This window comes from Carassius carassius, chromosome 21, assembly GCF_963082965.1.
Source record: "Carassius carassius chromosome 21, fCarCar2.1, whole genome shotgun sequence".
In the NCBI taxonomy this organism is placed as follows: domain Eukaryota; kingdom Metazoa; phylum Chordata; class Actinopteri; order Cypriniformes; family Cyprinidae; genus Carassius; species Carassius carassius.
Genome location: NC_081775.1, coordinates 16,192,087 through 16,207,953, shown reverse-complemented (window position 1 = coordinate 16,207,953; position 15,867 = coordinate 16,192,087). Strand labels below are relative to the sequence as shown.

At 35.2% G+C, this 15,867-nt stretch overlaps 2 protein-coding genes across 3 annotated transcripts in view; both read left to right on the top strand.

Moving 5' to 3' along the window:
* LOC132097644 (cytospin-A) overlaps positions 1 to 3,984 on the top strand; it is a 44,287-nt gene extending 40,303 nt beyond the window's left edge. Inside the window, exons 15-17 of the mRNA XM_059503498.1 lie at positions 708 to 824; positions 931 to 990; positions 2,710 to 3,984. Of these exons, the coding sequence (XP_059359481.1) occupies positions 708 to 824; positions 931 to 990; positions 2,710 to 2,799 (267 nt within the window). The 3' untranslated portion in view covers positions 2,800 to 3,984. The remainder of the gene's footprint in view (positions 1 to 707; positions 825 to 930; positions 991 to 2,709) is intronic.
* Positions 3,985 to 5,623: 1,639 nt separating this feature from the next.
* On the top strand, positions 5,624 to 15,078 carry LOC132097643 (adenosine receptor A2b-like). Of its 2 annotated transcripts, XM_059503497.1 has the most exons (4): positions 5,624 to 5,798; positions 10,844 to 11,083; positions 11,184 to 11,528; positions 13,883 to 15,078. In XM_059503497.1, exons 3-4 carry the CDS (start codon positions 11,194 to 11,196, stop codon positions 14,868 to 14,870), a joined length of 1,323 nt encoding a protein of 440 aa, XP_059359480.1. In that variant the 5' UTR covers positions 5,624 to 5,798; positions 10,844 to 11,083; positions 11,184 to 11,193; the 3' UTR covers positions 14,871 to 15,078. The 2 variants fall into 2 exon arrangements, with proteins under 2 accessions (XP_059359480.1, XP_059359479.1); XM_059503496.1 differs by having other exon boundaries at positions 5,625 to 5,798; positions 10,844 to 11,528.
* Positions 15,079 to 15,867: the final 789 nt, after the last annotated feature.

Here is a 15,867-nt window from a genome sequence, read left to right as displayed (position 1 = left end):
TAAACTTAAACTGTAAGTTCAATGTTTATAATGATATATGGCACTTGATGCTGATTGCTAGAATAGGTCTGAAAAACAAAGAAAAGTGCAAGTGTGTCAGGCGCCCCAAAAATGTTCTAGGTCTACCTAGAACATAACCACCAAGTCTTTACCCACATGTGAAACTATGAGCTGTGATCACAACTGATGTTTATCAAAGTGGAATGGAAAGAAGTGGCTTGATGCTATGTATTAAATTGAAGCATCAAAATAATGTAGAAACAAAAAGGAGTTTGTTTATTCCATTAAGCACTAACTACTCGTCCCTAAATAAGGATGTCTAAGAGGCTGACATCTTTCTGCTCTTCTGCCACACATTTTGGTGAAAAGCAGAAGTCAAGACATTTTGGACATTTATAGAATTTGATCTGTTATTTTGCTCTTTAGCACATAAAAGAGGTTGTGGGAGAAGCTGTGAACAGGAAACATGATTAATTTTTTTTTACCACAGAAAGATGAGTAATTTTTGCCAAGTGGAGGAATGTTCCATTAAATGTACCAGGCTGAATGGCACACATTTCATGACTTAAACCTAGTGTGTCATGTTGAAACCCTTTCTAATCTGGTTTTAAATGTACTGAAGCTTTATTTTCATAATCCTACATTTTTAGTTTTTGGTAGTGTCCAGGAGGCTTATATGAAGTCTGTCATGTCTGTTTGTTACACAGAATATCGACATTACCAACTTTAGCAGCAGCTGGAATGATGGACTGGCCTTCTGCGCTGTCCTTCACACGTACCTACCTGCTCATATTCCCTATCAAGAGCTCAACAGTCAGGACAAGGCAATTACACTACTAATTTCTGCATCATGACCGTTAACCATGACCGTTTTAGGTTAATCTCAGTTTATTTGTCACTAATCTCATAACTATTTATTTCTGCTTCCAGAGACGAAATTTCACCCTGGCCTTCCAAGCAGCAGAAAGTGTGGGAATCAAGTCCACCCTGGTAAGAGGTTTTGCATTAGCTTGATCACAACAGCTCATTCAGGCCAGCTGATGCAGTAAGTCTGTAGTCTGCACACAAATAGGCATGTTCAGGAGCTCCGGTTTGCACTGGAGAAACGTGCACAAAGACCTAATGCAGATCCAAGGCACTCTATTAATCTTCAAGTTGGAATATTTCTGTCATCCACTCCCTTCCTGTAAGCTGACAGCAGGTGAAAAGCTGGAAACACTTCATTATCAGCCAGCAGTTTACTTATAGCACATTGTATAGAATTGTTTCTTTCTATTGTGAACTACTTAAACAATAACTTTAGCATACACATACTGAAAACACCTTTGAAGCTCTTATGAATTAAAACAAGTCATACAAATAAATCTAATTTTACAAATCTTTGCACAGTCGTGGACATTTCCATTAAGAATATACATTGTTCATGTTATAATTTGCCTAAAATTTTATAGATAATATGTGAGTTTTTATAGAAATTTGTGTGCTAGAAATTTTATTTGTTTATTTGGATCCTCATTAGCCACTACAAAGGCAGTGGCTATTCTTCCTGGGGTCCAACAAGTAAGGAACTAAATTACATTAATCCATAACAATAAAAACCAATACAATAAAACATACAAACCCCGAATTCATTCAGAACACTAAGATCAACAAATTACTGATTACTGTACCATTAAATATTTCTTTAACGGTTTTTTTTAAACGTCATAATATTAACCCTTCTCTTGCAGTTCAGAATTAGTTGTGCAGCTCTTTTCTGGACTAAATGTAATTTTTCTAAGTCTTTACTTGATGCACTCGACCATTAATAATCTTAATAACTGATAGACCTCTTCCCATTACTATTATCATATTTTCTGTCTGTTTTAACTACAACCTACTGTCTAGAATAACTCCAATAACTCTACCTGTTCAATAAGCACACTCTTTACAGACACATTTAATTGTGGTTAAAGTTTATGTTTAGAATTTGATCCAAACACAATACTTTTGGTTTTTGTCAAAACCATCTTATTATTCCGTACCCACTTTACCACTAATTGTAACTTCTCATCTAAATCAGCAGATAATTTTTCAATTGATGTTGCTGGTAGATATAATGTTGTATCATCTGCATACATAAACCAAAGGAAGATCATTGGTAAAAATAGAAAATAACAATGGTCCTAGACAACTTCCTTGAGGCACACCACATTTCACTTCCGAAAATACACTTTGCCTCCTATTTGTCAGATCACTTTAAAACCATAATACACTACAGTTCTATATTTTTTTAATCTCTTATGCTTACCTAGGCCGCACCTTTAAAAATAAATAAATAAATAAAATACAGCAAAAAGAGTAATATTGTAAAATATCACTAATTTAAAACAACTGTTTTCTATTAAATATATTTTTTAAAAAGTATTTATATGATAGCAAAGCTAAAATTTCTGCTGCTCAAGAAACATTTTCTTTCTATTATCAGTGTTGAAATGTTGTCAGACCTTTTTTCAGGACATGAATGGAAAGCATTTGTTTAAAATATAAAATGGTTTTCAATCAATTTCTGAATTCCTTGCTGAATAAAATTGTTCATTCATTCAAACATTTTTTGTGAATGGCAGTGCATTAAAATTTCAGAAATTTTACTTAAGTAATATTATGCAAAACACGTACATCAAATGCACTTTAATATTCACTTACATTCTCTCTCTCTTTCTCTTTCAGGACATCAATGACATGGTCCATACAGAAAGACCGGACTGGCAGAGTGTTATGACTTACGTCACCTCTATCTACAAGTATTTTGAGACCTGAGCACATGTACTTTTATAGATGGTCCAAATTTCCACCAACCAACCCGAGTGCAACTTCCCACCATTTCATCTAAGCCTAATCCTAGCACAAAAAGGCATATTAAAGCCATCACATAGACACTTCACTTAGCATATGCTGATATGACATCAATACATCAAAGAAAATTCTCTACAGTGGAACCGAATCAGTTTGCCTTGATGATGCTTCATCTCACTGTCGCGTGACACTACAGACTATATCTAGTTACTAATTTGTGGTGTGGATGATTGTCTTAAGGAACAGCGTGGACCCGATTACAACCCCGTGCCTTTTGCCTCCCTGAGTTCTTGCTTCCAGACATACATTTGAAGCAAGTTCTTCACCTTAATTCACAGCCGTGGAACTTGTTGTACAGATTGCTCAAAGCAGTGCCTAATTGAAACACTTCATTGGAGTAGCACTTCAGTAGAGGAGAACTGAACACTAATAGGAGTTATTCACTATAGCACACAATCACTCATTTTTTTTTTATTCTTTCGAAAGCCCATCGTGGGCACATTTATGTTACAACTGTGATGGATCTTGGCTTGAAATACTACATATTAAATAGGGAGGTCAGCAATAAGCTTATGTAACCCTTTGAGCCATTTCATATGACATTAGTGCTGCTCACCAACAGTATGATACTGTAGTAAACGCTATATTCAGATTAGCAGCACATGTGCATGTACTGTCCATTGCATTAGACTGAAATAATATACCAAAAATGAAATCTGTCACAATGTCTTTTTGTTTGCAAGCTAACTTCCTTATGTACTAATCAAATTGTATGTTCTTTCTCAGGATAAGATAGTCTTATTGATATTTATCGAGATGTATAATCATATGCGATTCATAATATGTTATGTGCAGTGCTCGCACAATACCAATACCCGCACATTTTATTGTTTGCAAAGCACAAAAATCATTTGATGTGCACTAATTCAAAATGTAAATGAAGCTACATTCCAGTGCATTGATATGGAAGAGTTTCGGGTCAGAGTGAGACAAATCACACTTTTCACATACTGTATATCTTGTTTTCCAGCTGTGCTGAATTCAGGCATCGCTCTCGTTTCATGAGTTTGAAAGACTTTGACATTTCCCACCTGTCTGCTAATAATACTTTAAAGGTAATACAAGACATGAAAATAAAAGACAATAATGATAAAATAGGAATTTTTCCTGAGTCCATTGAAAAAAATGTGAGGTATTTCTCTTATTTTCTAAACCATTTTGATTCTTTCAATGGGGTATTTAATATTTCCATCCCTCAGGAAGTATTTAACATTGTTTCAAATTCCAGGGTGTGCAACTAAGCAGCTGTTTTTAGCTCTCGAACATCTGAAAGACAAATCTGCAGTTTCCCTGGTAAGGGTTTGATATTTATTATAGACTGCATTACTGAGCTACTTTACCTTTGCACCATGAACACATAATAATTAAAAGTAAATGTCAGATTAATCTTTACGTTTGTCCCAAATGAAGCCTGACCAAATGTTTTGTTCAGAAGCCACATATCAGCTTAATTTACTAAGCGAGACATTATGAGTTAGACCTGCATTCTGTATATGTCCGTTTAATGTACTTCATCCAGCTTTCATCAGATTAATATGAATGTAATAAAGCTCTGTTCCGTTTAGAATGTTAATTTACACCAGTTTTCTGTTCTTGAATGCTAAACTTTCTTTTGCTGCCGTTTGTTTAGTTTTTTTTTTTATCATCGTGATAGCATTTTCTTAATAAAAAGGGTAAATGATTTCCTTTTTCTAAATAAACGTGAAGAGCAATCAATATGCTCTTCCTCTGAATTGATTCGGTCACCTGGTGTATAATTATCATATTTTAGTTCTGCAGCATAGGGAAATCTCTTTTTGGCTTTCACTTTTCAAAGATTAATTAATTGGTCTTTGAATCAGTGGATAACTTGTATTATATAGAAATAACAAAAATCAGGTTTTAATTAATTCCCAACCCCTTTCCGGACTGGAAATTCAAGTAATGCAATGCAATGTGGTTCCCCTCCCATTTGCCTGGAAGGCTTTTCTAATCTTTGTCCTAAACACATTTAAAACTGGCAAAAGGTCTGAGGAAAGGAGATGGTGGGTGTTTATGAGTTTAGCTCTTGTTCTTTGTTGTTGTGAAGGATGGGTGTTGTGCAGCATGATTAGTACATTTCTAAGATTAGATGTGACGTCAGTCATTACATGTAAAAAAAAAAAAGTTGCATTTGGTCCTAAATTAGATTAATTGATTTGCCTGCTTTCCTGCACAGAGCCCTCACATGTGAATGAAACCCAGATTGACCTGAATAGCCTATGTCTTATATTGACCTTGAATATGACTTAACTGTGGGACTTGCTCTCAAGTTGTCCTGAAGACAGATCATGGACAGGAAAGAAAAGAAAATTACATTTGTACCTTCATTAACTTCATGACTCAATATGTGACCTGAGTGATAGATGCACAATTTAAGCTTCAGAAAAACCGTTATAGACAGTACGTTTTCCATTTAAAGTATTGGTAAATAATTGAACAAAACCAATACAATACAAGATATCCAAAGTTATTCAGGAAGCGCTAATTTTAATACTGTAGGCTACTTGTACTAAATTTTGTCTTGTAAGTTTGTTTTCAAGACTTAGCGCTCGCAGCTCAGTTGTTTCACTGATTCTTGATCACCGAATGAAGCGGTATCAGTATCTAACAGTCGTCCAGTGTGGAAATGCTGGCTCTGGATTGGTCAGTCGCCTGCTCTCTGTCACAGGGGTCCTGTAGTCTGTCAGCTCTCACTGCTGATATCGACTTCACTCACACACATCTGACGCTGAACGTGCCGACGGAATCATTCACGAATCATGAACCTCTGAGGACTCGAGTTTTTGTATTTCGCTTTCCGAGGGGTTGTCTTTTCATCTTCATGGGATTTCCAGCTTATTTAGATTTTCTCATTGTTATTCCAGTGGTCATCAACTCTGATGGTAAGTTGAAACCAACATGTAAAAATAATTTTTAGATAGAGCCTGTTGGGTATCGACTGAGTTGAATTTATTTTATTATATTTGAATTAAACAATTTTTTCACAGCTTAAATGTATTTTTAATATTGAAGCGAATCGTTAGGTTAAATTGTTTTTAAAAGTTAAAACGCAGGTTGTGCCCAGTTCTGCAAGCATCATAATATATTAGCCTCAAAACAAATAATGTAAGAACGACCCCAATTACAGACGTATGATTTAAAAACGACCTTTAAAATGACAATTAATATACAGAATTATTAAATAATATAGTCCTATTGTAGCCTATATTAAATGTAGGCTACGTTTTCAGCGCAAACTTTCAGTGCCATATACTGCTGTGAAACTGCCGTGTATGGCAAGCTATTTTAGCATTTAAAACACTACTTTGTCATAGCCTATACATCTTTTTAAACCAATATTTTTTTTCAGTCACCTCTAGTGACTATTCTTTAGATGCTAATACTTATTACATTAGTGATTCATACATTTAATTAGGTTTTTATTCATACATATCTACTTAATCTATTTCTAGTAAATAGTTACTTGAATCTATTCCAGACACGATTAGACAAGACATTTCTGTGTATGTATTCCAAATTTAATAGTGTAATTTGTAAATGAACTACAAATGACAGTTTCCTGAAGTACACAGCAAAATCGCCCCAAAAGTAAACACTCAGCATCAAACACCAGCAAGGTATATATGTGTCCACCCACAGTGTTAACAGTTTGCCATCATTTAATTTTTTTTTAAACATTGTAAATTTCTGTATATCGGTGATATCAATTGGTATACCATAGAGGCTAGATTCTGATAAATAGGTAGTAGTATGAAATAAGTAAGTACTAGTAAACCTGCAAAAGATACTATAGATATTGGGATAGTTTATTGTTGAAATCTGAACAGCTCCCCAAATAATACAATGAAAAAAATTGCTAACATTTCTTAACAATGGAATAGTTGGTAGTGACTAATAAAAAAAAAGTAGTAATGCATGATTACTAGTGATATCAAAACCAATACTAATCACTTTTTGATAATGTATGATTACTAATAAAATCAAAACCAATACTAGTCACTATTTGAAAAATGATGCATATCTATAGATACCATTTAATTTAATGTTATATATTTTCCAAGCTTGCCATAGATTTGCGAGTCTTTATAAAGTATTTTCTGTGTAGATGTGTTTGAAGTGTTCTGACAGCATTTTTTTTTGTAGATGTCTGTGTAGTTTTATGAATATTTTGGTGGTTCAGTCTAATGGAGCCTGTTTAATTTTTTATTATGAATGTTTTTTTTGTTGTTGTTTTTTTTACTTCTGACATTCCTAAATGGATCTACAATTATAGAACTGGAAATATTTATTTTTATATCTTAAGGGTTAGTATTTTGATTTTAGTTTTGTTATATTGATTTTTTTTTAATATTTAATGTATTTTCTATATCTGTCTTGAGCCACATTGTGCCCTCAACTTCATAACAGCAAATAAATCATAGAATGTAAGAATAAAAACCAATTTCAACTGAAAATTTTATGAGCCTATAAATCAGACGAGGTAAAAGGAGAGTAAAACAACTATAAAACCATCATTCACACACAGCTGAAGTACATCTGTTTGTTCTGAGCCAGCCCTGTCCTTTCATCTGCAGAGATTGAGTTGGTTTTTCTATCAAACCGTGATATTTTGGGTTAGATTTATTTAGGGATGTCAGCAGTATGAGGAATGCATTGAACTCTGTGCCAGACTCAGTTTGAGACCATGCTAAATGATGGATGGATGGATGATGTTTTCCATCATCCATCCACAAGGGTCCACTCTTGAGTCTGGAGTTGGCACAGGTTGTCACAATCTGTCTAGTAGCTTAAACATTGTCTTTTTTGTAAACACAATGCACTGAAACAAGAAGAGTACTTTGGGAAACTGACCAAAGGGTTCATCCAGTGTTGTGGAGACCCGTTTTTCTGTTGTCCCATTGTCATCCGCATAAACTCACAGATCCATATCAATGGCTGTGAGGCTGGATATCATGATTGACAAGTTTACTATGTATTCTCACCTGTTTGCTACAATCATTTTCACCTCCCCCACTTTCAATTCTTATTTACGACAGTCACCTATTTACCTATTCACATTCTTTAAATTTTTGTTAATTTTTTTCCAGGCAGAATCTTGTTTTAAGAAATTAAACTGTAATTGAACACAGTCAGGACTCAGGAGACATTGTGTTGCAAATACTTTACTGCATGTTAAAGACCCCATGTTGTTTTTAGTGCATGTATATCAGTTTTAGGGTCATCTGTGTAATAATATGCTCCTAAAAATTAACAAACACTAATTATAATAACAATTAGGGATGCATCAAAAAAAAAAAAAATTGTACGGAATAAAACGCAAATTAAAATCTGCCCTGTTTTAGGCTTTCCTTATTTTTATATTTTAGATATCCATCAATTATTTGTTTTAATGTAGGCTAGTAATTTAAAGCTTTGAATTTAGTTTCATCGTTGTGAAGCGCTTCTGTTAAAACCCCAGATGACAGAAAGCATTTGTTTTCTTTATTTTATAAAAGCACAAAATTTTGTTGATATTGTGAGTGCAAACAAATAAAACTAGACCCTTTACAGTTTAGAATGAGGTATTATTCTTACCTTTATGAGCAAAAATGACTATGTATTAGATTGTTTCCACTGCTAGAAAAAACTGCAAGTGATCGTGCCGGCACCTCCATGTCCTGCACAGCATGCTTCTGCTTCAACTCTCCGCACAAACGTCTAGGTTAAACATTTAAACTAACATTGTGATATGCTTGAACTGTTTTAAATCTATACATTTTATTTAAGGCAAGTCACGCTAAATTGATTAAACATATAGACTATGATCAAAATGTACTTTATAGATAAAACAAACAAATACAATCACTTTTCCATTAATACAATACAAAACATAACTATTTTAACAGCTGAAACAGTAGTATAAGCTTATTTTGGGAAAAGGCGGAAAAATACGGGCTAGGGCCTATATTTGAGGCCTATGCAGGGCTCTAATCCACTTCATCCAACACTCATCTGTGAGCATGCTTTTGACATATGTATTCAAAGCCATTTAACATGTACATGAAAAATGTGGAAACATTGGACACAACTATGGGGCACCATTGTGCAGCAGCAAGCATCAGAAAAAAGGAACGTCAAGATTGATCTAAGTAAATGTGTAAAAATGTATAGGGCCACATTCCTATATTTTGCCTGGGGCCCCTCAATTCACTTAAATCCACCCCTGCTCACCAGAAAAGCAAAGTTCACTCTGTCCGGAAATTTCTATGCAGTATACTTGTTCCTGTTTGCAGTAGCGCTACTGTGCTGTAACATGGTGCAGGCTACAGATATACTAGTAAATGATGCTACCTTCAGTGACGCTATGCTCTGCTCACATGCTCTGATAATAATAGCTTTGTATGACTAAACATTATTTGGATAATTAGTCCAAAAAAAACTGTCTGTTACATAGAAGTTAAAAATATTGTCATAATGCAGAAAGTGTTTAAATTAGTCCAACATGATGTTGTCAAATCTAATGATTTTTCATTGATGTCAATTAGATTTTATTCTAACATTATTTTAATCAGTTCGATGATTGATCAGTACTAAAATTATGTTAACTGTCCGAAATAATTTTGCTTAATATGTGGGTATAGAGCGCACTTCAGAGAAGAAAAAAATAAATAAAAATTAAAACATTTTGTAAATACTGTCCAGTTTTAATGTGCTACTTTCAGTAAAAGTGTGGTCATTTTATTGGCCTGTGTTTTTTAAATTCAGTATATTTTTAATTGAATTAAATTTAAAAAAGTCTTACAAAATGACTTCATATTATTTAATAAATAATCATTACAAATAATTTTTGGTTTCAGCCCAGAGTTTTCATTTCGGTTTATCCCTAATAATAATAATAATAATAATAATAATAATAATAATAATAATAATAATAAATCAAATAAAATTATTTATTTTCCATAAAAAACAAAACAATTACGACTTATCTTTTTTGAAGGGGTGCACCAGAATTTTTTTTCCCCCCAAACGTTTTGCCAATAGAATTCACTCTAACATTATCCCTCTCCCATACCCTATACCACATGTAAATGTCTAACAATAGCAATGTATCATATGTAAATTTTAATTAAAAAAATGCAGTTAATAAAAATAATTCAAAGGTTTGTATTCTTTTGATTTGTAATGGGCAAATAAATGTTTAAGAAGAGCAATAAATAAATAAAGTGGCAGAACAGCTGCATGTTTTCTCATGTCCTCCAGAGGTGGATAACCTCGGTGAGCATCTCTGCAGCAGTGTGGGAACACTCAAGAGTAAATAACTCAGACTCCCAGTTAAGGGCTTTAGAATGACTTCCCATAAAAAGTAAAACAAAAGGAAAGAGCTTCTGGCAATCACTGTTGTGTCTGGAAAATGTAAAGTCTGAGATAAAGAATATCCACTTCAAGTTCCCTTTGTTTTCTCATATGTTTTTCAAAGTATTAGCTTGCCATTTGTGTTTACAAGAAAGGGCTTTGCGTCTGGAAAAGCTCAGTATTCTGTTATGTTACACATCGTGCTTCTGTGCACTCTGTATTGTTTATTTAAAACCCCATATTGTTGTCAGTGTCAACAGTAACATAAAATGGTTGACTTATCTCTTTCTTTCCTCATATCAATCATCAACCTTATTGTCATCAATCATGAAATGCTTAACGATTAGAGCATGAAGCTTTTCTCAATCATGTACACATTAAAAAAAAAGTATTTTCAAAGTTGTAAAGAGAACATGCGTTTAATTCAATGTGTTACTTGCCATTTGAAATCAATTGTGTGTTAATTTTTTGTTTCTACACCAAACTTTTTCTGTCTAAAATTCTAAAATGATTACTTAATCTGTTTTTATTCAGTCCATCTCTTTAGAGGCTTGCTTCCCAGTTGATAACATCATTTCCTTTCTTTTTTCTCCAGGGAATGCAGCGGAATACTAAATGTTATAGAAAGTCAGGCAAGCAACACATGGAACGGGGACTGCCTGGACCATCACATCTAACACCATCACATGGGATCAGAATGGATTTTCATTCATTTTATTTAATACCAAATCTCTCTTAAAAATCTGAGGGGAAATGTCTGTAGATACTTTTTAAAATATTTACCAAGTTTTTATTTTTAATTGGCAATTCAACAATCTGGAACATTTTTAACACGGTAACTCTTGATTGTTGGCTGACACTAGGCCTGGTGAGGTGGCTGTTGCGTGGAGCTGCAGCTATGGACATTGAGGCGAGGTATCTTCCTTTCTCCCCAGGAAGCTCACCATGCTGAACAATGTCTTTGACGTGTCGTACATGATTCTGGAGCTGCTGATTGCCCTGCTCTCGGTCCTGGGCAACGTGTTGGTCTGCTGGGCAGTGGGCCTCAATAGCAACCTCCAGAGCATCACCAACTTCTTTGTTGTTTCGCTGGCCGTGGCAGACATCGCAGTGGGTGTGCTGGCCATTCCCTTTTCCATCTTGATTAGCACTGGATTCTGTGCCAGTTTCTACGGTTGTCTGTTCATCGCCTGCTTTGTCCTGGTGCTGACCCAGAGCTCCATATTTAGTCTTCTAGCCATTGCCATCGACCGCTACATTGCTATCAAGATCCCGCTAAGGTGAGTGAAAGGTGTTGCTGTCAGAACATGGATCTTTGTACATTGATCATATTTTAGGGAGGTTGTTTCTCTAAATCTTAAAGGCATGTTTGTTGAAGATGTTTATTTTTACATTTTGTAGAATAATGCTTGACCTGTTTCGAATAGGTTTAGCCTTTTTTGACTACTTTTTTGCCTTTTCAACTTGGGATGGTGATGGTTTTGGATGCTGAAGTCCCCACCAAACTCCTTAACTAGCTTATCCAGCATTCTGCTTTCTGGTTGACCAGCATTTTTTGAAATATCAAACCAGCTGGACCAGTATAATCCCACCGAAAGTGCACACTTAAAATCTAATTGTACTGGTTTAAGCCTAGTTGAATAATGATCAAAACCCCTCTAAACCCAGCCTGATCATGCTGGGAAACCAGTTAAGGCCAGCAAATTAACTAGACTGGCTTAAGATGTAATATATTTCAGCAAGAAAACCAGTCTGGACCAGTATGGAGATTTATTCTGGTTTAAGAGTTCAGTTCCTCAGAAGGTCTTGCTGAAAAATGATTATGCCAAAAACCAGGCTGAGAAACCATCTTAGACCAGCAAATTAATTTAGGCTGGTTTAAAGAATTGTATTTCTTTATTTTTACAAGGAAAACAGCCAGCCTGGAGATGTATGATGGTTTAAGTTGTTCTTTTCAAGAATTAACCCCATATGGCACTGTTCCCATTTGTTGGGACAAACCATTCCTTTTTTTTAACACTGTATCTCTTGGCTATTTTGGGGTGAAAATGATTTAAGAACATAGCAGGGCCTAAACTCTTGATTTTGAGGCTGTCTTTGAGCGTAAACTCTCATAAATCTGATTTACTCTTGAATGTTTTGATTTCTTTAGCAAGTTTTCTGTCATAAGTCTTTTATCAGATGCCAGTTTTGTTCCATAACCTCTTTGCACTTCATAATGAGCCAGTTAGCACTGTTCAGAATGAGCAGCTAACATGCTAATGGAGACTGAGGTAATGTTGGATAGTATCTCTTGTGTTTTGGAATTGTCAGTTCAGCTGGTTACAATGAGAAGACTGCATGTGCGTCCACGTCCTGTCAGCAGGCTTTGGGTGGGGGAACGGGGATATTTTCTCTGTGTGGCTCACTGAACTTCCACATCTGGAGAATGAGACAAATAGAGGCCAAGGAACTCAGCTGTTCTCCCACACTGGCCCAGAAAGAGATGCTCAAAATAGATTTCAGTTCCAAACACTGACATTTCTGAGCACATTCTTTCTTCCTAATTGCTCCAAAGGGAGAATTTTCTGGAAATACTGTGAATGAATGCTAGGATCATTAGCACTGTGGTTGCATCAGGGTTGTTCTAATGTTCACGTTGTATCCAAATGACCATAATTATGAGATTTTACTTTGAGTTATAGTAGTATTAATTTCTATGAGAAAATATTTGGGGAAAGAAATAAAGAAACACTTTAGTGTACAAACTGTTTTTATATACCATCACAATGGTCTAGTAAATAGAACCCATTTTTAGACTTATGTAATTCTGAGATTAATTTATGAATTATGAGATACATGTTACATTGAGTTACATTGTTAGATTTTTGCAAAGTCACAATTCACAATTATGTAAGTTAGATGCAACTGTGAAATTGTGAAAAAAGATTCAAAGTCAGAATTTATTAGAACTAGTCACAATTTATATATATATAAAAAAAATTAATCTAAGAAATGTAAAAAAAAATGTGAGAACTAGTTGCAAATAAAATAGCAAGAAAACAAAATGATAATTGTAAGATATAAAAGCAATTGTGAGAACAAGTCTCAATTTATGAGAATAAAATGTATTATAAGATATAAAGTCAGAAATGTGAGAACTAGTTTCAAATAAAATTTGCATGAGAAAACATTGCAAAGAAATAAAATTGTATATATATATATATATATATGTATATGTATATATAAACAAGAAATAAAATTATAAGATATAAAGAGAATTGTGAGAATTATATATATAAGGGTCACAGTTATAAGAACTAGTTGCAATTATAAGAAATAAAATCATAGTTGAGATATTAAAAGTTAATTATAGCAGCTAGTCACAATTACATTAAATAACATAGCAATTGTGCGAAATTATGAGATACAGTTTGACAGATGCAAAAGATTATTACTTATTGGAAACTCATAATTACATAATTCCAGCATGATGTGCGCACACTTTTAAAGAGATGTCTAGGTTTCTAGACATGCTGTCATTTGCTTACTTTTGTAAGTACTTTGGACCTTTTAGATGTGCAGTCTAGACAATCTGGAACAAACACTTATGGCCGGGGAATTTGAAAAATGCGATTATCTCTCTCTCTTCCAGATACAACAGCCTAGTAACCGGGCAGCGTGCCAGAGGCATCATAGCGATCTGCTGGGTTCTGTCGGTTATCATCGGTCTAACACCCATGTTAGGCTGGCACAAAGCCCGCTCAGAAGAGGCCCTCAACAGCACCTGTCCACCCGGTATGATGGAGTGTTTGTTTGAGCAGGTGGTGGTCATGGACTACATGGTTTACTTCAACTTCTTCGCCTGCGTGCTGGTGCCATTGCTCCTCATGCTGGCCATTTACCTACGGATCTTCATGGCCGCACGCCACCAACTCAAATGCATTGAGTCCAAAGCCGTACCCTATGAGCTCAAGTCCCGCTCCACCCTGCAGAAAGAGGTCCACGCCGCAAAATCTCTGGCGATTATCGTTGGCCTGTTCGCAGTTTGCTGGTTGCCGCTGCACATCATCAACTGTTTCACTCTGTTTTGTCCAAAGTGTGCACGGCCACCAATTCTTGTCATGTACCTAGCTATAATTCTCTCGCACGCAAACTCAGTCGTGAACCCATTCATTTACGCCTACCGCATACGTGAATTCAGATACACTTTTCGGAAGATCGTACGCTATCACATTTTGGGTAGACAAGAGCCTCTTTCTTGCAACGGAAGCACCCGTACCTTAGCCCGAACGAGTGTGGCGGATTCGCTCCGGATTAAAGTCAACGGCTTGGTGCGAGACCTCTACCCCGAACAGAGCAGCACCACCAGCAGCTGTGAAAGTGCTGAGCCCGGCCACACACACAGACCTGTTACGACGGAAAACTCCGTATTAGATAACCAGCCTATGGAGCTCACTAAAGCTCACAGACATCTGGGACTGAGGCATCCAGAGTCACCGCTCACTGGGAATAATGAGGGCGTTGCATGCAGGAAACATACCCTACTTGACATTACTGATGGGAAGGATCCATCCTCGCCGCTTCATGTTGAATCAGCTCTGTACCTACAAGGTACAGTTGAACTCACAGAGGTTTCCTAAAAATTTGTGCATTCTGAATGATGGATTCTAATTATTTATTGCTGCTTCAAAAAAATGATGGGCTAAAATATGAAATACAAAGTACATATTTTTGCTTTTTTAAGGACATGACATTACTGTGGAGCTGAAGCAGCTCAGAACTGAGTATATTTGATATTGTAATGACTGTAATGATAATGTAAACATATTAAAGAGCATCAAAAATGAATATCAGTTATTTATAATGTAAAAATTAAGAGTTGGAATTGTTCACAGGATGTTGAATTGGATTGGAAAACTGTTTAGAGAAGTTCAATAACCTTAAAATTAAAACTATTTTATCTTTGTCATACAGACCCACAAAATGTCTATTACAATTTGCAAGATAACATTATAAAGTAAATATTGAAACATTTGAATCTGTTGATTATATGGTATATTTATGCATTAGGTTGGAGTTAACAAATGTTCTTCCGCCACGGTCCATGAGGTAAACATCATTGATTGCATTTAGAGCAGTGTGTGTAAGATGTCTGAACTGCACTTCCATTTTAATTTTACTTTCATAAATCCAAATTTGAATTACAATTCTACATCCTGTGTGCTTATTTAATTCAAATCTAGGAATTTAAAAAGGATTTTCAATATAGTTTTAATGGTTTGCAATGAGACTGGGAGCACTTGCTGATTATTTGCTTCACTCACTCAACATCTGCACTGCAACACAAACATAAACCCAAACTTCTACATGCACAAATACACACAGACAACTGATTTGTTAGTTGATATCTACCTGGGAACTAGGTGAGCATGTTAATTGAATGTTAGTTAGCAAGATTTCATAAAGCTAGCATATACATGCAGCTCTGCAACTCATGCCGTGTATTTTGGCTGCATATTTTGTAGGCTCTATGAAAAGTTTTAAGCAGTGTTACTCTTTGACTCTGTGGTTTTCTGTGAGGTACTTTCCACAAAAAGGATACATTTTTGCTTCCCATTATTTTGGTTTTCATTGTAC

Coding starts and splice junctions, on each gene's coding strand:
- LOC132097643 (XM_059503497.1), top strand. CDS start 11,194: ATGCTGAACAATGTCTTTGACGTGTCGTACATGATTCTGGAGCTGCTG. Junction 11,529..13,882: donor GCTATCAAGATCCCGCTAAG/GTGAGTGAAAGG, acceptor TCTCTCTTCCAG/ATACAACAGCCTAGTAACCG.